The sequence below is a fragment of the Amblyraja radiata genome, chromosome 46, assembly GCF_010909765.2.
Source record: "Amblyraja radiata isolate CabotCenter1 chromosome 46, sAmbRad1.1.pri, whole genome shotgun sequence".
Lineage (NCBI taxonomy): Eukaryota > Metazoa > Chordata > Chondrichthyes > Rajiformes > Rajidae > Amblyraja > Amblyraja radiata.
The window spans coordinates 5,862,411-5,889,974 of record NC_046001.1 but is presented as its reverse complement, the minus strand read 5'-3'; the positions used below and the strand labels follow the sequence as shown (position 1 = coordinate 5,889,974).

General features: G+C 46.3%; 1 protein-coding gene across 6 annotated transcripts in view; it reads left to right on the top strand.

Moving 5' to 3' along the window:
- The window catches only part of tns2 (tensin 2), a 161,204-nt gene that overhangs the window by 73,321 nt on the left and 60,319 nt on the right, over nucleotides 1–27,564 (top strand). For all 6 annotated transcript variants that reach the window (XM_033015573.1, XM_033015572.1, XM_033015571.1 and 3 more), the window contains exons 3-8: nucleotides 2,900–2,937; nucleotides 17,874–17,918; nucleotides 22,259–22,300; nucleotides 24,027–24,076; nucleotides 25,180–25,351; nucleotides 27,475–27,525. In XM_033015573.1, the coding sequence (XP_032871464.1) occupies nucleotides 2,900–2,937; nucleotides 17,874–17,918; nucleotides 22,259–22,300; nucleotides 24,027–24,076; nucleotides 25,180–25,351; nucleotides 27,475–27,525 (398 nt within the window). The remainder of the gene's footprint in view (nucleotides 1–2,899; nucleotides 2,938–17,873; nucleotides 17,919–22,258; nucleotides 22,301–24,026; nucleotides 24,077–25,179; nucleotides 25,352–27,474; nucleotides 27,526–27,564) is intronic.

Genomic DNA, 27,564 nt, shown 5'->3' with positions numbered 1-27,564 from the left:
GTTTCGGGTCTGAAGAAGAGTCACGACCCGAAACGTCACCCATTCCTTCTCTCCAGAGATGTTGCCTGTCACGCTGAGTTACACCAGCTTTTTTTGTCCATCCTCATTTATTTATACTGGTTTTCTCCCCTTTACTCTTTCATTCCAGAGTAAGGGTCTCGACCCAAAACATTGGCAGTCCATTTCCCTCCACAGATGCTGCCTGATCCGCTGAGATTCCCCAGCACTTTTTTTTGCTGCAGACTCCAACATCTGCTGTCTCTTGTATCTCCAGACCTAACATTCCTCCCCTTCTCAGCTCTCCCTCAGCCCTCGGGCTCCTCCTCTTCCTTTCTTCTTCCCGCCCCCCCACCTTGCATCAGTCTGAAGAAAGGTTTCGGCCCGAAACGTTGCCTATTTTCTTCGCTCCATAGATGCTGCCGCACCCGCAGAGTTTCTCCAGCACTTTTGTCTACCATTGAAAACATTGACTCATGCTTTGCCCAAAATCCTGACCCATACAAAAGGACTCGATGTAATTTTTATACCTGAAACGAGAATGTTGTGTTGAAATTGTTTTTTTGATGTGTACGGAAGTGTCGTGGTTGACTTGGCATCTGGAAGGGAGGTTGTCTGTCCAGATGGTGCAAGTTGGAATCCTATCATCGCAGCCAGGGAATTTAAATTCATACAATTAAATAAATATGGAATTAAAAAAGTTGGTCTTGCGAACAGTAACCATAAAACTACCAGATTGTTGTTAAAATCCATTGAGTTTATGAATGTTGAACAGGGTAGGAAATCTGCCATCCATACCCTAGGCGGCCACGGTGGCACAGCGGTAGAGTTGCTGCCTTACAGCGCTTGTAGCGCCAGAGACCTGGGTTCGATCCTGACTATAGGTGCTGTCTGTACGGAGTTTGAACGTTCTCCCCGTGAAATGCGTGGGTTTTCCCCGAGATCTTCGGTTTCCTCCCACACTCCAAAGACGTACAGGTTTGTAGGTTAATTGGCTTGGTGTAAATGTGAAATTATCCCTAGTGTGTGTAGGATAGTGTTAATGTGCGGGGATCGCTGGTCGGTGCGGACCCGATGGGCCGAAGGGCCTGTTTCCGCGTTAAATCTCTAAAATTAAAAAAAACCTAAACTATACCCGGTCTAGCCCACGTGCCTCCAGACCCAGAATCACTAAAATGACCCAGCAAGCCACTGCTGCCCTTGAGGGTGCCAACGCAGTTAGTGCGCCACCTCCCTCCCATTGGTATTGTTCCCCCACACCCAGTTGTTACTCTGACGTGGCAGAGCTTGCCATCTCTGGAGATTTGAACCCACTCATCTCATTTTGCAGGGCAGCTCATCAATGCTCCAGCAGGCTGGCCTGATCTCAACCCGCTCTACCTTGTTTAGTTTAGAGATACTGTGCGGAATCAGGCCCTTCTGCCCACCGAGTCCACGCCGACCAGCGATCCCCGCACATCAACACTATCCTACACACACTAGGGACAAGTTTTACATTTACACCAAGCCAATTAACCTACAAACCTGTACGTCTTTGGAGTGTGGGAGGAAACCGAAGATCTCAGAAAAAAACCCACGCAGGTCACTGGGAGAACGCACAAACTCCGTACAGACAGCACCCGTGGTCAGGATCGAACCCGGGTCTCTGGCGCTGTGAGGCAGTAGCTCTACCACTACGCCGCCGTGCCGACAAACATGTGTCCAACCTTTCTTGTCCAGACTGTGATGTCTCCGCAGAGTCCCCCGAGACTGCTCGCTTGCACGAACAGCATGGCCCATCAGACAGCTTTGAGTCCAGTTAGTTTGTCAGTTGTGATGCTCTTGGATCGAACACCCTCAAGTGTGGTCATGAGTCATTTTCCTTGCGACTGTCTAGGTCCTGCTCCAGTCTGTTGGTAAACCACAAGTGATGGATTGCCTGGACAAGGTGGGCTTGTCTGTCAATTGCTCTCCCCCCACCTGCAAACCTCTCCCATTTTTTTTATCAGTGGGCTCCGAACCATGAGCATTTGTTTTGGCATGAACTAAGTCGCTCTTTGCAGCCCACTAATTCAGTTGATTCCCCTTTACTCTTCCCCATCGCTCATACCCCCAAACAAAATAGAAACTGTGCACCATTTTTGTTATGGTCTCCTGATAAATCCGTCAACAGCAGTGCTAACGCCGACTATTACAGGTTCACCTCAAAATTCAGCAGGTGATTGCCAATCTCCCAGACCACGGATAATCCAAAGCAGTTATTGAAAGGGCACAGTCACACCCTGCTGCTGCATCAGCAATATGGTGCAGGATTCTATTTTGCATCCAAACTGGTGGGAATTGCAATTGCTAATGTCCATCGGAAGCTTGTTGGTCTTCCAATGTGAGGAGATGATCAGCCCAGTTGAGTTTATTGTCACGTGTACTGAGGTACAGTGAAAAGCTTTTGTTGCTTGCGATCCAGTCAGCAGAAACGCAGAGGGAGAACAAGGAGGGAAGAGACAAAGACTTTAAGACTTTTGCCTTCCATCACAGTGAGGAGGTGCCTGGTGAACTCACTGTGGTGGATGTTAAATTTGTGTTTATTGTGTGTTTTTGTTATTATTATTATATGTATGACTGCAAGGCAACAAAATTCCGTTCAGACCAAAAGGTCTGAATGACAATAAAGGATACTTTGACTTTGACTTTGACTTTGAAAGACAATACAGTTGATGCATTGAATTGATGGTAGGATGAATGTAGAGAAAAATATGTACAAATTTTATTTACTGTGTATATTATGAATAAAGTATATTTTTGACATAAATGTCTTGTTGCGGTGTCAGGAAAGATTGAGAAAGTGATCAACGATTGGCAATCTGAGCACGAACCTCACTGGATTTCATCGATCACTTACTCTTGTTTTTTTTTCTTCCTCTAGTCTGCAAGTTAGCAAGTCACAAGAAATGTGAAACCAAGGTAAGATGTCTTTTCATTAGATGTGCTCACCTGGTCTGCGGTTTCAATGGACCGCATTGTCCGAAGTTTGGCTTTGTAGGATTCAATAAGCAAAAAATACTGCAGATGTTGGAAATCTGAATGAAATTAGAATGAAGCACTGGGAACACTCAGCTGGTCGGGCAGCATCTGCAGAGAGAAAAATAGGAATGACCTTTCATCAGAACATTCAACTGATGAAAAGTTGTTGACCTGAAACATTGACTCTGTTTCTCCCATTCCACAGATGCTGCCTGATCTGCCAAGCTTTTCCAGAAATCTTTCTTTTCATTACATCTCAGATATTATCATTCTTTTCTCTTTAAACATGTTTTAGTCTACTGCTTACCAGGCGACCTTTGTGGCCGTCAGCTTGCAATGCACCAGGTTATAGAGGAATTTTCACATGTTCTAGGAGCAGAATAAGGGCTGTTGGGCCCATCAAGTCTACTCCGCCATTCAATCGTGGCTATCTTTCTCTCTCGACCCCATTCCCCTGCCTTCGCCTCCTAATTTTCAATAAATGTGTTGAGATTAATGGCTGGAATGAACCTGTCAGCCAGGGTGTTCTCTCTCACGGCTGCTGGTCAAGTTGGAAGGCAGCTCTGCTCCTGTGGGGCTGAAGGTGAAGGTGGAGATCTGCCTGCAGATCGACTGTTTGCAGCAAGAGCCAAGGTTTGGTGTGCGTTGGAACAAAAGGTCGTGGGAAGGACGGGCAGGGCAGCCGAGTAGTGCAGGGACAACTGTGAGGCCAGCTGCACGGACTCGACCGCAGCAGGAGATCTGCAGAGGGGCAGGAAGAGCAGCAGCAACTTCAGCACCAGGAGACTTGTTTTACACTGCATCGCAGGCAGGCCAACATCAAAGGTGGCCAAATGTTCCCACGTTAATTGTGTATAACCCAACCTATTTGTTCAAGCAGTTTAAATCGTTTCTCAGGAAGTCCAGCTTGTTGAAAGGATTTTCACCAGTGCCTTTAGTTTACTGACTCTCCCTCTTGTTTCCTTATCGTGCACCCCTTTCCATGTATACCGTTTGCCCGTGAATCCCGACTGGCAGATGCCCTTTGCCTTAACCCTTTAACTGCCGGTCGTAACAGCCACTCTCTTCCAAGGACGAAATGCTTGCCCCTTCCCTTTCCCTATTTCCTATTTCCGACCTTCAATCCTCACTGAACCCCTCGCTCCAAATACGGGAGTGTGTTTTATTATTGTGGGTGCAGTCGATTGCACAGGTTCTGTGGGGTGGTGAATGGAAATTCTCACAACAGAGAAATGAAGCCAGAAGGATCCCTGTTTGCCACAGCTTGCTAGCTGCAGCGTACTGTGTAATCATTGCTCCACTGCTACTGCGAGCATCAGCTCCAGAAATTCCCCAGTCCCGCTATCCAGTCGTCGTTCACCACAGCAGCATCAAAGTTACGTGACTCGGCTTCCATAAGACGTAGGAGCAGGATTAGGCCATTCAGCCCACCGCGTCTGTTCCACGTTCAATCACGGCTGGTCTATATTTCCCTCTCTAATCTAATCTCCCTGTAACCTTTAACGGCCTTACTAGTTAAGAAACTATCAATCTCCGCTTTAAAAACACTCAATGACTTGGCCTCCACCACCGTCTGTGGCAAAGAATACCACAGATTCACCCCCTCAGTAAATTGCTCCTCATCTCCTTTCTAAAAGTATGTCCTGTTATTCTGAGGCTGTGCCCTCTGGTCCCAGAGTCTCCCACTAGTGGAAACATCCTCTCCATATCCACTCCATGCTAATTATACTATACGTAAATACAATCTGAAGAAGGGTCTCGACCCGATACGTCACCCATTCCTTCTCACCAGAGATGCTGTCTGTCCCGCTGAGTTCTAGAGTAGTGAGCTAGATGCGTGAGTTTGAATCACACGACAGTAGCCTAGGAAACGAATATCCAAGAGAAACGTGTGACCATTGTCAAAAATCAGATCCGATTCACTTCAGGGAATAAAATCTGTCCTTACCCGGTCTGACCTGCATGTGACTCCAAGCCAACAACGTTAGCTCCCCTTTCAAAAGGATCCAGATAACCACTCACTTCAGAGGCAATGCGATGCCCATAGGCCCTGAAGGATGAGTGAAAAGAGCTCAGGAAACAAGACAGTGGATTGTAGGGATGCCGTCTGCCCACCCCCATGCTCTGAAGGGCAGCATTAGCTCCTGAGAAACATAGACAATGGGTACAGTTGTAGGCCATTCAGCCCTTCGATCCAGCACCGCCATTCAATATGAGCATGGCTGATCATCCAAAATCAGTACCCCGTTCCTGCTTTTTCCCCACATTCCTTGATTCCGTTAGCCCTAAGAGCTAAATCTAACTCTCTCTTGAAAACATCCAGTGAATTGGCAGAGAATTCCACAGATTCACAACTCTCTGGGTGAAAAAGTTCTTCCTCATCTCAGTTCTAAATGGCCGACCCCATATTCTTAAACTGTGTGACCCCTGATTCTGGACTACCCCAACATCGGGAACATTTTTCCTACATCTCGCCTGTCCAATCCCTTAAGAATTTTATTTGTTTCTATAAGATCCCTTCTCATCCTTCTAAATTCCAGTGAATACAAGCCCAGTCGCACCATTCTTTCATTATATGCGAGTCCCACCATCCCGGGAATTAACCTGGTGAACCTGTGCTGCATTCCCTCAACAGCAGCTCCTTGCTGCATTTGTACATTTGTAAAAATACTTCCTGAAAATGTTAGCATGCAAAATCTACCGCAAGGGCCACACAATAGAGTCGATGTTCCATTTAAAATGAGGGCTTTAACAATACTTAGTATTATTTAATACCCAAAACATTCAGAGTTAGCTGCCTGCTGCCCATTTTGGAATCTGTGTGGCTGAGAGGCTTTGCAGTAACTTTGGCCCCTGCCATCATGTGAAAATTCCACATTTTCAAAAGCCGTACAGGACACTCTGTTCTCCGGAGTTTAAATTTAATCTCCAATCACCACCAAGCCGGAAACTTGAATCACCCCCTCCTCCAGAGTCCCACCAGGCATGCCCGTTCCCAGGCTAGCCCTGGCCAAGACTGCCTGACAATTAGCCGCTATATTTGATTGCCTTGGCCTCCCTATTTTGAAGCCCTTGGAGAATTTGCCACAGACAGTGGTCGGCAAAGCAGAGGAGGACGGGGGGAGCGGAGGAGGGAACTAATTAGCTGTAAAAACAGAGTTGAGTAACAAGTCGGATGGAGTATCTGCCGATTTGGACATAGCTGAACCCCTTGGAGAATTTATTAACCATAAAAAAAAGAGAACTTTGTTCTGCTGAGTCTTGCGAGACACAAAATACTGGATTAACTCAGTGGGACAGGCAGCATGTTGTTCAAAAGGGAACTGCAGATGCTGGAATATCGAAGGTACACAAAATTGCTGGGGAAACTCAGCGGGTGCAGCAGCATCTATGGAGCGAAGGAAATAGGCGACGTTTCGGGCCGTGTCTGAAGAAGGGTTTCGGCCCGAAACGTCGCCTATTTCCTTCGCTTCATAGATGCTGCTGCACCCGCTGAGTTTCCCCAGCAGTTTTGTGTACCTGGGACAGGCAGCATCTTTGGATAGAAGGAATGGGTGACGTTTCAGGTCGAGACCCTTTTTCCTAGTAAAGATGAGGGAGTGGGGGCCTGGAAAACGGAAGTCACTAAAGAGACGAAGGGCATGTGAGGTGTCTTGGACATAGGTCGGGAGGATTGGACCAGGGGGGATAGGAAGGGGTTGTGGTACGTGGAAACGAATTCAGTGGGGCAGGAGCAGGCAGAAACACACAGGTCCATGCCGACACTCCATTGTAATGCTGGGGGAATGCTATACCATTAGTTTGACCCTGTCTTTGATGACATGAACCTGAAGCTAAGGAAGGACGACTTCATGCATGAGTGTACGAGGAATTGTTGTCCTTCCTCGTCCATTGTCACTGGGTCCCGTGCAAGTGTTGCACCCTGTCCAGTTGCAACAGTGGGCTACCTGCCTATGTCCACCCAGACAGTAAGTGGATGTAAAGGAGCTGAAGGGTTCTTCTTATAGTTGCGTCCAGTTCTGCTGAGGTGTCCCCCCCCCCCCCCTCCCCCCTCCCCACTCCTGCGTAAATGGCTTTGAACGATACATTTTTAAAATAAAGTCACCAGTGGGCCAACAATTACTCTAATTTAAAGTGACCCGTCTTGTGAACATGGTCGAACAGGCAGGAATGTGGCCCCTGATGGACAAGACATTTTCCTGAGAAACTGCAGTAAATGTTAGAGGTTTCAAAGAATGCTGGAGGTCAGTAGATTTGGTAGCAGGCCATGTTGTTGGCAGCGGAGAACTTCCTGACGGGAATCAGGATGGCTGTTGATTCTATTTTACTGAGTGTCACTGGGGAGGAATGCCAGAGCCCTTCGAATCTTTGACTTTCACTCGCCAACAGCTCAGTGCATTGCAAATGTATGCATGTGCAATGTTACAAAAGTCTCCTGTCCTCTGATCGTTGGATAATGTGATAAAATGCCACTTTCAGTTCAGTTAGGCCATAGGATGAGTATGTAGAGTTGCCCCAAAGGGCTAATGCCCTCTTTACCAGCGGTGTGTTAATTCTTGGATCTTGAGGTTGATTTGCACAGACGGAGTTTACAAGCTGCTCTGCTGGGCATTCCGGGAGTTAACCTGTTCTCTTCATGCTCGACAGATGTTTCCTTTCAAGGCAGAGTTGCCTTGGGAGGCTGCCACAAAGCACAGCTAACTTGCTCAGTGCCTGTCCTTCCATTTCAGAATCTCCCTGCCAATTTTCTCTGGCCTTGCACCAAGCTTGACCTCGCAAGATAGTTTGGGAGGAGGGTGGATGGAAATGGTGGATGGTGGTGCAGAAACGATGTCACAAAGACCCCAGCAATTCCAAGGCAGCATCTTTGAGAAGGACCCTGAGTGGAGCTGGTGATATGAGTTTTAAAGAGCGCACCAGTTGGGGCGGTCACGGTGGCGCAGCGGTAGAATTGCTGCCTTAAAGCGCTTCCATCGCCGGAGACCCGGGTTCGATCCCGACTAAGGGCGCTGTCTGTACGGAGTTTGTACGTTCTCCCCGTGACCGCGTGGGTTTTCTCCGAGATCTTTGGTTTCCTCCCACACTCCAAAGACGTACAGGTTTGTATGTTAATTGGCTTGGTGTGTGTGTAAATTATCCCTAATGTGTGTAAGATAGTGTTAATGTGCGGGGATCGCTGGTCGGCGCTGACTCGGTGGGCCGAAGGGCCTGTTTCCGTGCTGCACCTCTAAACTATAAACTAATCCAGCTCACCTTAAGAAGCTGACTTTCCTCTGCAATCCACTCTGTGGAATGCAAGTCAGATAAAAAATGTGCTTCATTGTACAAGATAAACTCAGTCCTTTTCTGCTGTTCATTTAAATGTCTCCAAGGATCTAGAGTGCAGTAACCTTGCTGGTTGTTTTTAGCCTATTCACTAGATGTTAGAGGGGAGCAGGATGTGTTGGCCATGGGGAAGGTGCCTTGAAGCTCTGTTCTCCTGTTACCATCGGGAGATGTAGCCTGAGAACCGTGACCACCAGGTTGAAGAACCATCAGGCTCTTGAAACTGGACGGTACAGCAGCACAGTGCTGCCTCACAGCGCCAGCGACCCAGGTTCGATCCTGACCTCAGGTGCTCTCTGTGCGTGGAGTTTGCATATTCTCCCTGTGACCACACGTGTGTCCTCCGAGCCCTCCGGTTTCCTCCCACATCCCAGAGACGTGCGGGTTTGCAGGTTAATTGGCTCTCTGTAAATTGCCCCTAATGTGCAGGGAGTGGATGAGAAAGTGGGATAACATAGAACTAGTGTGAACGGGTGATCGATGGTCGTCGTGGACTCGGTGGGTACGAAGGGCCTGTTTCCATGCCCTTTGTTCGTGCCCTTTCTGGATGAGACATTAAGCTGAGGCCCCATCTGCTCTTAGAGGCAGCTGTGAAAGATCCATGGCCACTATCCTGTTTCCCTCCTCAAATATTTATCCCCCAAAGCAGATTATCTGGTCATTATCACATTGGTGTTTGTACGATCTTGCTGCACATAATCTGCCTGCCATGATACCCACAATAGTGGACTGCACTAAAAGCACTTCATTGACTTCAAGTGCTCTGGGACTTCCTGAAATGTATCCATGCCTGGATATTGTAAAGGCCAAATTCACTGCAGGCCTTTGTTCCCACAGATGGTCAGTTGAATGTCTTGTTTCAGACCTCTTCATTTCCCTACAGATCTCCATTCATCTCTCAAACAATTCTGGGCAAACCTTGATTATTCCAAAGACATTTCAAACTGTTTATTTAAGGAACTGGAGAAGTGCATAGGAGAGCGCTAAATCAGCTCCACGATGCTGGGACCCTAATTCCTTATTGTGCCGTAAGGATGGGCTGCATTTCCATAGTGTTCTCGGATGTTCAGGATGTCCTGAAGCAATCTTCAACCAGTGCAGTGTTTTTCAAATGTTATCGTACGGTGGTGGGCCGAAGGGCCTGTTTGGTGTCACTAAACTAAAAATAAAATGAAAGATATGCCAACTCAAAACTGGGCGTCCACAAGGCGTTGTGGACCAGAGTCAGCAGCAGCAGAAGTGTTCACCAGGGATCAACTGTGTTCACCAGGATCTAACCAGAGGAAGTTACATCAGGAGACACGATACATTGCAAAACAGCATGCAATGGCCAGAGCTACGCAATCTATAAATGGAAGGTAGACAAAATTGCTGGAAAAACTCAGCGGGTGCGGCAGCATCTATGGAGCGAAGGAAATAGGCAACGTTTCGTCCCGAAACGTTGCCTATTTCCTTCGCTCCATCGATGCCGCCGCACCCGCTGAGTTTCTCCAGCAATTTTGTCTACCTTCCATTCTCCAGCATCTGCAGTTCCTTCTTGAACAATCTATAAATGGACCCATGCAAATGCTCTGCAGTCCTGGATCATCAGGTTTTGAATGGTGAGGTACAAGTAAATAACTAAAAGGAGGGGGAGGTTCCAAGAACATTCCTGTGTTCAGTGGTGGCTGGGTCCAGAAATGCTAAAGTCGAGGCTGAATCATTAACGGCCATATTCGGCCAGAAGTACCAAGTGCATGATCTGTCTTGGCTTCTTCCTGAGGGCACCACCATCATAGAAACCAGCCATCAACCAATTTTATTTGCTCCACATGATAGAAACATAGAAACATAGAAAATAGGTGCAGGAGTAGGCCATTCGGCCCTTCGAGCCTGCACCGCGATTCAATATGATCATGGCTGATCATCCAACTCAGTATCCCGTACCTGCCTTCTCTCCATACCTTCCGATCCCCTTAGCCACAAGGGCCACATCTAACAGTAAATATAGCCAATGAACTGGCCTCAACTACCCTCTGTGGCAGAGAGTTCCAGAGATTCACCACTCTCTGTGTGAAAAAAGTTTTTTTCATCTCGGTTTTAAAGGATTTCCCCCTTATCCTTAAGCTGTGACCCCTTGTCCTGGACTTCCCCAACATCGGGAACAATCTTCCTGCATCTAGCCTGTCCAACCCCATAAGAATTTTGTAAGTTTCTATAAGATCTTCTAAATTCTAGCGAGTACAAGCCGAGTCTATCCAGTCTTTCTTCATATGAAAGTCCTGACATCCCAGGAATCAGTCTGGTGAACCTTCTCTGTACTCCCTCTATGGCAAGAACGTCTTTCCTCAGATTAGGAGACCAAAACGGTACGCAAGTTGCGCAACTGTACACAACTGATATCCAGAACTGTCTGAGAGCTCTAGATACAGCCAATACTATAGTGTTAGACAACATCCCAGCGGCAGAATTCCAGAACCAGTATTCCAGAACCAGCTACACTTCGAGCCAAGTTGTTCTAGTCCAGTCACAGTACTGGCATATAATCAACAATGTGGAAAACGGCCCAGATATGTCCTGTTCACACAAAAAAAAACAATTGGAGCATCAAGGATCCCTTGTAACACTGACGTCCATGAGCATCAAGGTGGCAAACACTCCAACAGATGGAGTCATATCTTGCAGAAAGGAAGATGGTTGTGGTTATAGATCATAGAACAGTGCAGTGTAGGAAAGAACTGCAGACGCTGGTTTACACCGAAGATAGACACAAAATGCTGGAGTAACTCAGCAGGACAGGCAGCATCTCTGGAGAGAAGGAATGGGTGACGTTTCGAGACTGAAGAAGGATCTCAACCCGAAACGTCACCCGTTCCTTCTATCCATAGATGTTGCCTGTCCCGCTGGGTTACTCCAGCATTTTGTGTCTATGTGCATAACTGTTACACCTTCGGTATAGGACAGCACAGGCCCTTTGCCCCACAATGTTTATGCTAAACATGATGCCAAGTTAAACTAATCTCCTCTGCCTGCATGTGATCCATATTCTTCCATTTCCTGCATGTCCATGTGCCTATCTGAAAGCCTCTTAAACACCACTATCGTTTCTGCCTCCACCTTCACCTTCACCACACGCAGCGCATTCCAGGCACTCACCATGCTGTGTGCAAAAAAAACCTAGCCCGCATATCTCCTTTAAACATTGGCTCCCTCACCTTCAAGAGTTGTTGGAAGAACATCGTTCCAGCACTGTGTGTCGTTCCTTGGTAAAACAGCATCTGCACTTTCTTGTTTCCAGCACAAAAAGATCCTTTTGTAAAATGAGCATTTCAACTGTGACTGCACCTCTCTGCGATCTATGCAAAAAGATTATTGGATTTTTGCCTGGAAAGAAAAAACTAGTTACTCTTTAAATGATAGAGTATTTGAGTTCGAGTAAATTTAAGGCCTTAATCAATTTCCGGTTTCCAATGAGTTTTGTTGCTGCAGTTGCAACACTTTTTGATTATTAGTATCCATAGCCCGAAGGGAAACTTCTCCACATGCTTTGGACCGCCTTTGAACGTTCAAAACAAGGTTTAAATGTGAACTACTGACATTGATTCTGAACATGTTACCTCCTTCCCCTGGGTCGGATCTTGTTTATGTCAGAAGCAGAGTTCAAGACTTGGCAGAAGAGTACCTTTAACTGAAAAATGTTCACAGAATTAATTTAAATGCAGATTTTTGGAGTGGGGCGGTTTTGAGTTTCAGCAAAGTATGTTTAGAACAGTGCAAAGGACAGAAGGACAAGGGAGATGGAGAGGCTACAAGAGAGGGCTACCAGTGTACTGCTGCTATACACTGGCACTGTATCTGAGATGCTTATCTCAGTGCTTATGTGTAGTGATACTTCTACTGAACTGTATACAAAAATTAATTTCACTGTACCTCAGTACATATGACAGATAAAGTATCATAAAATAGTAAGATTAAACGAGAACTTACCAGTTTGAAGTTTGATCTGTATTTTATGAGGAGGAACGTTGAGGGAATACGTGAAGAACCCGCTTCCAACGCATGCGTGTCATTCTTCAAAGCAGCGGTGTGAGGTCACAGAAACTATAATGACCTAACATAGTAAGATTATCAAAGAGATACCAGTTTTGATATGATCATAGGAGGGTGGGAGCGGAGGGCACGTATTCCCTCAACGTTCCTCCTCATAAAATACAGATCAAACTTCAAACTGGTAAGTTCTCGTTTAATCTTACTATTTTACTTCGGAGTCACGAGAGTGACTACGTGAAGATTTCAAAGCTCTGTGACCTCATGCCGTGGAACGAGTCCATGCTTCACAACTGCCTTGGGTATCGGGAGAGAGTATCATTAGCAATTTTAGACACACTTATACAAAGACTTGTGTGATATAACGAGAAAATACATTTATTAATTGAAATCATAGCCCTGTAACCCTTCGGGCAAATTATAATATTGAACGTAAAATGCTTTCCGAAAATGATGATGGCTCCAAAAACTGGTTTATTATAAAACCTTTGGAAAGTCCTTTCGGATGACCATCCTGCTATTCTGAGGATTTGGTCCGTGGGTACCTCAGAATTTTTGCTGCGGATTTTGCTGCAGCCCTGGTGGAATGAGATTTAAAATCATTAGTGTTTATTCCTGCCATCTTTAGGACACATTTGAGCCACCTTGAGATAGTTTGGGTCGTGACCCTTTTGTGCGGTTTCTTGTAAGAAATTAACAAAGCCATTTCCTGACCTCGAATGCTCTTAGTATATTCCATGTATAATTGGATATGTCTTGCTATACACAGACGTTCGTCATATGGATATGCCATAAATTCAATCACTTGACCCGATGAACCTGGTCTGTTTGTTTTATTAACTCATGTATGACAAACACCAGTTTCTCTTGTGAGATGATCAAGGAGTCCAGGCTCAGTTTGCTTAATGACTGGACTCGTTGTGCAGTAACTAACGCCATGAGCATAACCATCTTCATGGTCAGTTTCTGCAGTGATAATGCTGTTTATGGGCGACCAGCTCCTCAGCATGTTTAAAACGACACCCACATCCCAGATTTTGGAGTACCTGGTTTTAGGGGGATTTGCATTGAATATGCCCCTCATAAGTTTTGTTACCAGGGGGTGCGTTCCCACCGTGTGCCGCTCCGTTCCTTGTGATAGGTAATTGGAGAGTGCACTTCTGGAACTATTGATGGCACTGTAGCCCAATCGTTTATCATAATGGAGGTTTGTTAAGAATTCCAATACGGCCGGAAATGTTCTTGGCCCTTTGGTCTAGGTTGTTGTCAAAGCAGTATATGCCCCATTTCTTGATGTGTCCGAGGTACTGCTTCCGTGTTGACAGTCTTTGTGCGGATGTGATGAGATTCATCGTCCTGTCTGACAGCCCCATGCCGTGTAGTGGGTCTTTCAGACTCTACAAATCAACAAATCCATAGTCTTATGGCATGGGTGACTGCCCCCCTCCAGTTACTGGATGAATTAATAAATTCGGGCTATGTCCAATAATGGAACATGGTTCTAACACCATCCCCTGTATGACCGAATACCACGGTTGAGTAGGCCAATCGGGTACTATGAGAATCCCAGATGCCGAATATTGTTGAATTTTCCTTTGTACCCGATTGATGATGCAGAATGGGGGAAAAGCATAAAAAACGCCATTTCCCCCAATGCAGTGAGAAAGCATCTGTAGCTTCTGCCCCAGGGTCTGGTTCCCAGGACACATACCTTGGTAATTGGTGATTCAACCTGGACGCAAAAATATCAATATCTGGTCTACCATATTTTGCTGTAATTTCAGCAAATACATTTTATTTAACATCCATTCCGTGTTTTCATTAAATTTGCGTGACCTGGTGTCTGCCACTGAATTTAGCTTACCTTTATGTTGCCGATATCCAAATGTTTCTTTGGATACACCATTTTGTAATACCATAGACGAGTTGTCAATAATGATGGGGTTGGAGCAATACCTAATGCTATGTTCCCACCACTGTAGTTCAATTATAGCTTCCGTAGGCAGCTCCATAGGTCTATCAAAATGAACTTTGTTAAATTTGAGTGCTCTAATTTTTGCTCTTTGCAAATTTTGATAATGTAATGGCCCAAAATGTGTGGCCGGGAATGTAGCCACAATCTTCCCAATTATCCGGCCTACCCGTCTAATGGAGGGTCTGTTGGTGTTAAGAAGCTCGCTGCAATCCTCCTGTAGGGCTGCGGCTTTATTTATTGGTAAAGTTACTAACATATTGACCGTGTTAATGGTGAATCCTAGATAATCCATATTAGTTTCTGGTATCAATTTACACTTAACTACCGTCTGTGTTCCCCTTTGATGGGTACTGTATAGTATGCATCTTTTAAGTCAATGCTTGTCATATAGAAACCAGCTGATACTAATTCTTTTGCAGTGATAAAGGTATCCATTTTAAAATGAACATATTGAACGAATGTGTTTAGGGTTGAAAGGTCAATGATAATCCTGCAACCCCCATCTTTTTTATTTTTAATAAATATGTTTGATACAAATTTTAATTGTTCATGAGTAGTATGCTCAATCACACCTTTTGTATACAATCGTTGTAGCTCCATGTGGGCTTTAGATTGTTCGGTTTTTGTAAGGACGAAATGCCTTTCTGGTGTATGTTGTACTGGGGGGTTATTGGGATGAGTAAATTCTATCAGATAACCCTGAATACTGCTTAGAACATACGAGTCTGTAGTGATTTTACACCATTCGTCACTGTAGTATTGCAACCTCCCTCCCACCGTCGTGGGTCCCTTTTTTACAAAAGAACCACACCCACCTACCTCCATGGTTACTGGTGGTTGTATTATTTTCTTTGTTTTTTGAAAAAAGGGGGTTTTGTTTTTATTCGTGTTCGTGTGAACTTTGCCTCCCGGCCGGTGAGTAAGTTTCGTCGGTGCCAGAATTATTTCTGGCACAGCTGATTCCTCTACCGAGGCCTCTAGAGCCGACGGCTGCTGTCTCTGCCGTTCATCCACGTTTACAACGCGTTTCTCGGGCAGCTTTTTTGCAGACCGCTTCCTTTTCACTCTGTCCATTTTTCTGTGAATAAAAATGCAGAGTCCTTACCTGCCTTTTGCTGGTCCTTTTTTCCTTCTCCCGTTACTGGGGGATGTCCTCCACCCTTCTGTTGACTCGTGCAATGCGCTGTAGCGATATGACACGCATGCGTTGGAAGCGGGTTCTTCACGTAGTCACTCACGTGACTCCGAAGTAAAATAAAGAACTCCAATCCGGTCTCAATTGTTAGCAAATTGTGCTTTTGATTTGTAACTTCTGGGACGTGGATTAAGATAACCCTGACTCAAAAAAGGCCCATCGGTTTGGGATGGGTTTCAACAGCGTCCTTAAAATAGGTGGACTTGGAAGAGTGCGGAGATGTGAGACATTAAAGGACCGGAGGCTATTGCAGAGATATGGGGGGATATGGGGCCCGGAGGGAATAGGCAACCCCACATGATCATTTTACATTTAAGGCGTGACTCATTGGAAACCAGCGCGGATCAGCAAACGTAGGGTGACAGCCGAACGGGACGTACGCCTGTTGGGACATCAAGCGCTGAGTTACGGCTGAATAAATGTTTAGGAGAAGTGGGAAGCCAGCCAGGAGTGTGTACGGTGGAGTCAGTTTTCGAGGTAAAGGAGGTTAACTGGAGAACACCCAGAGAGGAGGTTTAAAGGGGCTTGTCTTAGCGATTGTGTGAAGTGAAGCCAAGCCAAGCCAGGTGGAGAGAGTCAGACATTACACATTGGAACTGAAAGGACTCTCTGTCTGGATTTGCTTTCCATCTTATTAATGTTCTGTGGATGGATGTACGGGCTTCTATAAACAGAGGCCAGAGTTTATCCTGTCAAGCAACTCAACAGCTATTGAATTAAAATCAACAGCCAAACAGCGCGCTACAAGAAAAATATTTGAGATACAGCTCGCTTGGGTCACTAGTGTTCGAGTAAACCTGACTGTCGGCCTGCCTGCTTCCACCCTTAGTGGAAACAAATCTTTCTCGCACAGCGGGTAAGTCCATCGTTACTCCAGCTCTGAATCCTGAGCTGGTGGAGCTGAAAGAAGGAAGGTCTCGCTCTGCTGACCCCGAGCGGCTTCATGGAAAGAGTTAGAGGGCAGTGGCAATTTTTTCCAATGTGCAAAGCTGCCAGGAATTCACAAAATCTTTCACTTCACTCACAGGGCACGATTGGGAAATGATGAGGGGTGATTTCTTGAGGAAGACGGCATCCTCCCCCAGATTCAAGGTCAGGCATGACATTGGATGAATGCAGAGGGAGATTTATTCTGCATCTGGCCCATCTTGCATCAGACTGCAAGACAAAAACGGTAGAACAGTGGCACAGCAGTAGGGTTGCTGCCTCACAGCGCCAGAGACCTGGGTTTGATCCTGACTACGGGTGCTGTCTGTACTGAGTTTGTACATTCTCTCCGTGACCTGCGTGGGTTTCCTCCGAAATCTTCAGTTTACTCCCACACTCCAAAGATATACAGGTTGGTAGGTTAATTGGACTGGTTAAATTGTAAATTGTCCCTAGCATGTGTAGGATAGTGTTAATGTGCGGGAATCGCTGGTTGGTGCGGACTCGGTGGGGCGAAGGGCCTGTGTCCACGCTGTATATCTAAACACTAAAAACTAAAAAAACATTGGATATTGACAGCATAGACATTGTTCGTAGGCTTCGAAGCCAAACCGAGGAGCCGAGATTCGGATGCGATGCCTTGTTCAGGCTGACCAGATCTGCTGAGGGGTCAGACTCCCTGATGCATCTCCCACAGCTGCTTGTCCTCGCTGAATCCTCCGAGTGTTGCCAAACGCGAGCTTCAGGGTTGCGGAGCTCATCTTCTCCTCCAAAGTCCACTCCCGCTTCTACATAGACCTTTTGCATCCATCCCCAAGTTTGGTGTCTCTGAAGCACTATTTGATTCAACTTTGCCTGGGCCTGAGTCCGGGTTTGCATGGTGAATGTTTGTTCTGGGCCTGGGTTTGTTCGCAGGGCTTGACCTTGCGTCGAACTCTAGGCCTGGGAATGTGGTCACTGTGCTGCTGAGGTCCCATGGCCTTTCACCTCGGCTTCGCGGTTTGAAAACTACACAAAGCTCTGGCTTCAAAAACTCCCGTTTACAATCCGAGAAGACCGCTGGTGAACAGGGTCTTCACAAGTGGTCAGGGAAAGTAGCACAGAGAATGAGTTGTTGGACAGTCGGTATAAATGTGCAGGAAGGAACTGTAGATGCTGGTTTACACCGAAGATAGACACCAAAAAGCTGGAGTAACTCAGTGGGGCAGACAGCATCTCTGGAGAGAAGGAATGGGTGACGTTTCTGAAGAAGGGTCTCGACCTGAAACATCACCCATTCCTTCTCTCCAGAGATGCTGCCTGTCCCGCTGAGTTACTCCAGCATTTTGTGTCATATCTTCAATATAAATGTTTGTTGTTCAGCTGGGGTTCTTATCCATAATTTGTTTCCAAGTGACCTTAACCATCGTTTGTTGTTGTGTTTTGCAGGTAATGACCATCTGTGTGCCACCAGCTCCACGCAGCCTGGAACTTGTAAGTACCTGCTCACTATGATTCATGTTGGTGCTTCCAGGACATCAGTGTCAATGCCTGTCCCCCATGAATTGCCATTAGAGGGCCAGACAGACACATCCCCTGTCCATTCCCTCCACAGTTGCTGTCATGCCCACTCAGTTCCTCCAGCACTTTGTGTTTTGCTCAAAGTTCTCGGCACCTGCCGTTCCTTGTGTCAGCCTGAAGTCACTATTGATTTTGATAGTGTGCTTCACTATGATTTTACTGCTGACAACTTAAAGGCGGCACGGTGGTGCAGCGGTAGAGTTGCTGCCTTTCAGCGCCAGAGACCCGGGGTCGATCCTGAGCATGGGTGCTGACTGTGCGGAGTTTGCACGTTCTCGCCGTGACCGCGTGGGTTTTCTCTGGGTGCTCCGGTTTCCTCCCACACTCCAAAGACCTGCAGGTTTGTAGGTTAATTGGCTTTGGTATAAATATAAATTGTCCCTAGTGTGTGTGTGTTAGTGTGCGGGGATCGCTGGTCGGCGTGGACTCGGTGGGCCGAAGGGCCTGTATCCGCGCTGTATCTCGAAACTAAACTAAACTAAACATAGCACCCAGGTCTGTCAGTGACAAGTTCTATTAGCAACGGTTTGATCACTCAACAGAGGTGAGCATCACAGTGAAGGTCAGTATGTCAGGAAACAAACCAGATTTTGCACATACATTTATTTGATCAGGCAAATGCTATTTACATTGTGAACTGCGGGGAACCATCAACAGTGTTTAACCGTCATAAAGCAATTAAATGGCAGACGCATGTATCCTTTTGCGTGTTTACACGAAGCAGCCCATTCTGTGTACATCACCATTATCTCTAATCAAAAGCTGCTGGCTTCGAATGTAATAATAATGAAAGGGGGCGCAACCCGACTTCTCCATCATAACAATGTGTGAGTAAACACTGTAAAATGAGCCCTTCTGTCGCGCCAGCCTCCTGATTCGCAGCGTTGACCAGTTTACACGGTGCTTTCAGCTCAAAAGGCAGGTTTCAATCTGACCCAGTTAACATTCTCGCCTCACCTGAACCTGTCGGGTGGAACCTTCACCTGCTCCTTTTGAGTCGGTGATTGTTGGTGGACTGCAGGGCACTTTTGTTAAAAATCACAGCATGGCCTGTGGTCCCATTCAGCCCCAACAACAATTTTAACCCAGAGAAGCAATTTTAACACAGAGAAGCAACTTTGAGTTCCCAACCTGGTCCCAGAAAGGTAAGCTATTTTCAATTCGATTTTTGTTCCCTTGTGAGGCAGAAGAGAAAACCTGTGCCCCCACCCGCACCCTCCACTTCCCTTACAATGTCCTCCTGACATTGTCCCACCCTCCAACTTCTCCAACTACAAACTAACTTTGCTCTCTGTCCAGTATTACCCCTCTGGATGCCCCGAGTTACTTATTCCCCACTGTCAGCCATCAGTTTGTGCTTCTGTTTGGGCTGGGGTGCTGAGCAGCTGAAAGCCAGGACTTAAAAGCTCTTGGGTTTCAAGTCGTCCTACAATCACATCGATAACGTCCCCTTAACACTTCTCACTGGGAGTTAAAGGCAGGATTTGCAGAACTGAAATCGGCACACAATGCAAGCTGGAATACTGGGCTTTCATTCCCCGGAGTTCAGCAGAATGAGAGATAATCCCATTGAGATGTACAAAATTCCTGCAGGGTGCTGGGAGCATGGTTCCCTGGGTGAGGAGTCTAGAACCCAAGGTCAGGATCGAACTGGGGGTCCGTAGTGCTGTGAGGCAACGGCTCTGCTGGCTGTGCCATCGTGCTGTCCCTTTCGAAAGCCCCAAATGACTGTTTTCAGCACCTCTAAAGCAGCCAGTTCCAGATCATTGTTCACTGCATAAAAGAGTCTCCCCTCCTCCCCCATTTCGCCTTGTATCTATTGGCCAAAATGTTGCACTGTGTTCCCTAGTCCTTCAGCTCTTTGTCAATGGAAACACCAATCAATCTTTCTATGGGTGTAAATTACCAAAGGTCTCCATTCTTGTTGGCCTCGTGGCCAGACCTTTATATATGTGATGGTCTTAAGGAAATAAAGAGAGAATCAAAAAGAGCTATTCAACAGTGCGATTGTGTCCCTCGACTCCACTTCCCCGTCCAGACCACAGATCTGAAGCCCCTTATCTTTCCAGGAAATTTCCAGTTTAAGGGGACTGCAAAACCGTACATGCGTTTGCAAGGTTTCTGAATAACCTCAACAATCGACACGTCTGCTGGCTGCACAGCTCCCCTGACTCGTATCCCACATGTGCCATGGAATCGAGCAGTATCCCAACTAATCTCCCTCCCTAAAAAACAACTTGCCACCGTCGATGTGTTCTATCAATACAGTGTGTGTGTGCACATAAGTAAATCTGTGGAATTCATTGCCACAGACAGTTGTGGAGGCCAAGTCAATGGTTATTTTTTAGGCAGAGATAGATAGATTCTTGATTAATACAGGCATCAGGGGTTATGGGGTTATGGCTAGAGAACGGGGTTAAGAGGGGAAGATAGATCAGCCATGATCGAATGGCAGAGTAGACTTGATGGGCAGAATAACCTAATTCTTCTTCTATCACTTATGAAGCATCTGAAACCTGTTTGCTTCATGAGCAGTTCTGTAGTTTACAGTAGCATAGTGGATACGCCATTGGACTTGAATTCAGAGTCCTGGACTATTAATGTGAGGACCCGAGGTTCAAATCCCAGCCCTGCAGTTATTTAATTAACTGAACAAATCTCACATTAAACAAATTATTATTTGCACTGGTAACTGTGGAACTGCTGAATTGTCGTCACATCTGGTTTCCCTTGCAAGCCACTCAGTTCATGGGGTCAATTAGTGGTGAATGGGTCCTGCCAATGACTCCCGCCTCTTATGAATGAGTAAATGAAATGAAAACAGGATATTTTACGGCAAAATTCTTCAAAACTCTGTTGTTTAAAACTCATTCAATCATGGACTATTGACGTCGCTGACATTTATGATCAATTGCCCCTGAACTAAGGAGACGTATGTGCCATGTACATTTGGTGGGCCTGGAGACCAGAGCGGATAAGGACAGCAGATGTACTCCACTGAAGTGCATTAGTGAAGCAGGTGGTTCCCAAAACTAGCTATTAATTCCTCTGGTTTTGTTGGTTTAACTTGAATTTAAGCTCTCCAACTGCTGAGGTGGGATTTGAACCTAGAATCTTTCTGTCCTGGGCCTCCTCCGCTGTCAGAGTGAGGCCCAGCACAAATTGGAGGAACAGCATCTCATATTCCGCTTGGGCAGCTTACACCCCAGCGGTATGAACATTGACTTCTCTAACTTCAAGTAACCCTTGCACCCCCTCTCTCTCCATTCCCCCACACCCCCCCCCCCCCCCCCCCCCCCCCCCATTCCCAGTTCTCCGACCAGTCTGACTAAGTACTAATCTCTCTGGTTACATTTTGGCTCTGTTTGCTTTGTTGTCACCTTTTCCTAGCTAACAATGTTCTATTCTACATCTTCCTTGATCTCCATCCCCTTTGATGTCTCGTTCTCACACCTTACACATACTTATCTCTTTATCTCCCCCTGACTCAGTCTGAAGAAGGGTCTCGACACGAAACGTCACCCGTTCCTTCTCTCCAGAGCTGCTGCCTGTCCCGCTGAGTTACTCCAGCATTTTGTGTTTATCTTCGGCTCAAACCAGCATCTGCAGTTCCTTCCCACACTGCATCTTTCTATCACTGTTGGTTACTAGTCCACGAACTTAACAACTGTGCTACCTGACCCACCAGCAGAGCGGCTTGGCTTCCTGGCTAGGGGACGCTTCAGCGATGTCACTGCAACATTTCTGACCCCCTGCGTAGGCCCTGAGCTCCCCAGCTCTTTCATTGGTAAACGCTGCAAGTTTGATAAATATTTGGCCTCTTCAAATGTTTACATTTACCACCGGGTCACATTCAGCACTAGAACTTTACAGAATGTGTTGTTTTTAGATGTAAGCAGTAAAAAAAAAAACCCAAAAAAACCCCCTGTGATGCACAATGTAATTCTCCTGGGCAAGAGGATCCTACAGACTTTTTTTCTCTCGTTTTCTGCCTCTCCGAGGTCGTGTCGTTTCTGAAAATGACAGGACATTGCTGACTTCTCTTCCCTTTAAAAAAGGGAGTGGGGTGGTGGAGTTGCTGGGGGCCGCGCGGGTTGGTGCGCTGTGGGTCAGGGAACGAAACGGACAACATTACTGTCACGTTAGCGGGCCTGGATGGATGCCCAGAATCGGCTCAGTCTGGATTCCTGTAGGATAAGGGCTAGTTTTGTTGATGCGTCAGTTAATAGCTTTCCTGTTTCCGATCTCCATAGCCAAGAAAGGGTACTGGAACAGTGAAGAATATAGAGCATTTGGTAAGTAAAATAATGTGAGCGTGTGAGCATGACTGTCTGCCTGTTTGTCAGCCTCTGTGTTTGTGTCTGTGTTAAACGCTGTGGCAATGACATGTGCCCACATGCTTGGTGAAGTATCAAGTGCTGGAGGCTATTATCTTTACAAGTAGATAAGATTCCTTCACAGAGTAAGTGCCCAAGTTTTCCCTCACATTCTGCATTAATATGTTTTAACTGTATGTAACAGGGATGGTGAAGCAAGAAACTGTAGGCAGACTTCAAAGCCTCCGAATTGTACATTCTCTTTATTTTTAATCCATTTTCCTCCTTTCGGTTAATGTTTTGCTTTGATGTTCCATGCTTTCCGTCTCCCCCGTAGCGTGATGCTTATTCTTTCCCGGTGTTTTCGCCCCTTATATTCCCGACGGTGAATGGTGTCTCTACTGAGCAGTGACAGGTGTCCATTTTGTAAGATGTGCTTTGGCAAGGACCATCTTTGCTGCGCGTGGCATTTATGACCCTGCTGACCCTGTGTAAATCCCAGAGCAGCGCGGAAGGGCCTTCCGTCCTTCCGAAAGTCTCTGGCGTGTACAAGCCCATACGAGTGTCTTTTTAAAAAAAAATTAAAAATCAAAATAAACTTTATGCAGAATAAAAAATATATACAAAACTCTTCTGACATCTTCGGCGGCTATCCGTACATTCAATACCTCGTAACGTAGTGTTTACAAAATTTTACCCGTCGCCCTTGCCACTCATGTGGCCCCCTAGGGTGAAATCCACTTCCCATATTTGAGAAAATATGTGCAGGTATAGGCCATTTGGCCCTTCGAGCCTGCCCCGCCATTCAATATGGCTGATCATCCAAAATCAGTACCCCATTCCTGCTTTCTCCCCATATCCCTTGATTCCTTTAGCCCCAAGACCTACATCTAGCTCTCTCTTGAAAACATCCAGTGAATTGGCCTCCACTGCATTCTGTGGCAGAGAATTCCACAGATTCACAAGGTGAAAACATTTTTCCTCACCTCAGTCCTAAATGGCCTACTTCTTGTTCTTAAACTCTGACCCCTGGTTCTGGACTCCCCCAACATGGGGAACATTTTTCCTTCATGTAGACTATCCAGTCCTTTAAGAATGTTATATGTTTCTATAAGATATCCCCTCATCCTTCTAAATTCCAGCGAATACAAGCCCAGTCGACCCTTTCTTTCATCCTATGTCAGTCCCGCCATCCCGGGAATTAACCTGGTGAACCTACGCTGCACTCCCTCAATAGCAAGAATGTCCTTCCTCAAATTAGGAGACCAAACTTGCTCACAATACTCCAGCTGCGGTCTCACCGGGGCCCTGTACAATCTGGGAGAGTAAAACTGAGATTAATCTAGGCTATATATTCTCGGAGGGAGGGCCATTGGTTTTACACTGGCGGCCCCTGAGCCTTCTTGTATCTCCCTGTCCAAACCTCTATCCATCAACATCGCTTTCTTCTGGTGAACTCACGTACTGTAACTAGTATTTGATTTGTTATGAGCGTTCCTGGGTTTAGCTGGCGACGTGCCCAAATCTGAAATACGATACTCCCTTCACAAGAATGACTTTGCCAGTTCCCAGCCCACGCAGTTGTGATAAACAGTATTAAACATGAAGAGATAAAACAAAAAGCAAGATGCCTTCATACCGTAGGAGATGGGTTTTTTTTGTTTCCACGTTCACTGGTTGAAATAAAGTTCTTTTCTTTGTGTAGGGGTCAACAAAATCTTTGAAAAGTGCCAGTCAGAGGAGCACTCTGCCAAGGTAATCCAGTCAATTTGTTCAGGCGATCATTTGAAAAATAGATAATTGAAGGAATGAAGGAACTTGTGAAGTGTCAAGGAAGCCTTGGGTGGTGCGTGATCTGGAACACAGCTCACTCCCTCTTCAGTGATGCCAAGAACGCAAGGCCTCAGGGTTACAAAGAGAATTAATACTCATCCACAGGAGCCAACACTGAAAGGCCCTTTATGAAAGCCAGACTGATATAATAGACATTGCCATCATGTTCTTCTATGCCTGGGAGGTTTGTGGTGCATGCTTAATTGAATTAGAAATCTCCAGTTCTGAAGTCTTTGGAATGCTCAAAATTCAAACGGTAAATGATTGGATTTGCTGTAAGTTGTGGCCGGTATCAGCTGTGGCTCCGTGCTTGTGCTCTTGCCTCTTGCAAGCCCCAGTGTTGTGGGTCCAAGTCCCAATCTGCAGACTTGAGTATATGAATCTTAAGACGGCGGCATTGAGGGAGTGCTGTCTTTTGGACGACACGTAAAACTGAGGTCTGCCTTCTCGGGTGGATGCGAAAGACTCCACGGTTTTGCCGACGAGCACGTGGAGACTCCTCCAGTGGTCTGGCCAAAATTCATCGCTCAGTCAACACTGAGCGTTTTCATAATCTGCTCAAGGTCACATTTGTTGTTTGTGGGATCGTGGATGCCACCTTTCCTACTTTACAATGGTTCTGCTCTTCAATGGTGCTTCCTTTGGAGTGAGGTGTTCTGAAAGGGATGTGAATAGTGCTATTGAAATGCAGTAATCTTTGTGATGGTTTGGGGGGGGGGGGAGTGGTGGGAGTAAGGGGGGGGGGGGGGTGCTCTGCTGGGAAGAGCTGCTTTGTGAGCGGTTTCCCATGTCCGAGTCCAACGTGTATGCGACGAGTCATGTGCAGCCAAACCAAACAGGTTGCCTTCCCAGAACAACGTCAACGAACCTCTGGGGTTTTCATGGTGGAGGTGGGGATTTGATAGCACAACATGGTGGCAAAGTTACAGTGATTACGTTACAGTGTTCCTTGCCCATTGTCAGTGTAACGTCTGCCGCTGCCGCTGAGCTCTTCACCATGGTTTGCTCTCCTGCCCTTTGATCAGGAGTTTCAGTGTGGACCACGTCATGGAGAGGAACTACGACTTTGACCTGACCTACATCACGGAGCGGATAATTTCAGTCTTCTTCCCGCTGGTGCTCGAGGAACAGCGATACCGCAGCAATCTGAAGGAGGTGGCCCAGATGCTGAAGTCCAAGCATGGAGACAATTATCTGGTAGGTGGATCTCCAGACACTTGGGGTATGCTCAGCACACTTAATGATGTCGAGTGGAATTTAAAGAAAATCCAAAGGCGACGTTTCCAGTTGGGTCCCTTCAGCAGATTTGCAGGGTGCCAGGGGTTATGGGGAGGAGCCACTGCCCGTCGTTCCCACGACCTTTTGTTCCAACGCACACCTTCACCTTGGCTCTTGCTGCAAACAGTCGATCTGCAGGCAGATCTCCACCTTCACCTTCAGCCCCACAGGAGCAGAGCTGCCTTCCAACTTGACTTCAGTAGCCGTGAGAGAGAACATCCTGGTTAATTCTAGCCATTAATCTTTACACATTTATTGAAAATTATGGGGCGAAGGCAGGGGAATGGGGTCGAGAGAGAAAGACAGATCAGCCATGTTCAAGAAGGAACTGCAGATGCTGGAAAATCGAAGGTAGACAAAAATGCTGGAGAAACTCAGTGGGTGCGCCAGCATCTATGGAGCGAAGGAAATAGGCAACGTTTCGGCCCGAAACGTTGTCTATTTCCTTCGCTCCATAGATGCTGCCGCACCCGCTGAGATAGATCAGCCATGATTGAATGGCGGAATAGATTTGATGGGCCGAACGGCCCAATCTTGCTCCTATCACCGATGAACATGAGATTGAAGAAGGGTCCCGACTTGAAGCGTCATCTGCCCATTTTCTTCCCAGATGCTGCCTGACCCGCTGATTTCCTACAGCACACTGCTTTTTGATCAGGATTTCGGCATCTGTCGTTTCTTGACTCCACCGTTTTCCATTTGTGGTCTGGCCTATATGCCAGACACACAGTGATATAACTTATTCTCATATGCCCTCAGATATCGACCCACAAGCCACTCACTTCAGGTGGCAATTACAGACGGGTTATAAATGCCACCCTTGCCAGCCATTCTAAAGTTCAAAAGAAAAGGCAGCTTTATTTGGGATTATGTTGCAGTCAGGTTTATCATAGCACCGTGTCTGAATCTTAATTTGTATCTGTCACTGTGTAAAGCTTCTAAATATCACCCAGACATTGTTCGGCCAAGTTGTGAGTTGGCAGTCAGACACTTCTTGTAAATGGATCGGTTTGTCTGCAACTCCTCTTAAAAGATGGAGACCTATTTAAAATAAACAGAGAGCTCCTTTGTGTCAATATTAGGTGAGGAATGCTATTCAAACACACTGAAATAATGTCCACACTGCCCTGTCTGCAGCTATAAAAGCACGTGCCATGAATTCATTCAGAAAGTTGCGGTCATTTTTGTTTCCCCAATCATTGCTAAGCAATCCATAGACACATAATTACTGAGTGGAAGCACGAATGGGAGGAAATAAAATGGGCGGAGGAGTTTGGGAACCAGACGCAAAGGACTGTAGCTCACAAGGAGCTCCACACTCATGAGCCTGTGATTTTCTTTCTGTTTAGAAGAATGGAAAGAAATTCTTGGTTCAGGAGCACGGGGAGAAACTCCTGTTTGAAAAATCCCCCAGCAGTCTTTGGATGCACAGTTGCGGTTTAAGGTTCACAAACCCTAGATGGACACAAAATGCTGGAGTAACTTAGCAGGTCAGGCAGCATCTCTGGAGAGAAGGAATAGTTGAAGTTTCGGGTCGAGGCCCTTCTTCAGACTGAGAGTCGGGGGGGAAAGGGAAACGAGAGATATAGACGATGATGTAGAGAGATATAGAACAAATAAATGTAAGATATGCAAAAAAGTAACGATGATGAAGGAAACAGGCCATTGTTAGCTGTGGGCTAGGTGAGAACGAGTACAGACAACGAGACAACAAGACAGCTTTGAAGCTGGTGCGACTTGGGAGGGGGAGTAATGGAGAGAGAGGGAATTCAAGGGTTTCTTGAAGTTAGAGAAGTCAATGTTCATACCACTGGGTTGTAAGCTGCCCAAGTGAAGTAAACCCCACACGTCTTTGCTGAAGGCTACACAAGAGAATGCCCTTGTATCCAGCAATGGTGGCTGGTACAAGAGTATGCTTGATTCTTGGGAGGCCTTAAACAGTCACTGTCAGGGGCTCCTGATCTAACCGCTCCAGCAGCTGGGTGTCAGCATACAAATCCACCATGTTTCACCTGTTTAAAATAACTATATTTATTTTATAGCTTTTCAATCTGTCTGAAAGAAGGCAAGATATCAGCAGACTCAACCCCAAGGTATGTTGGACTGAAGTTCTCATCAAACCATTTCAGCTA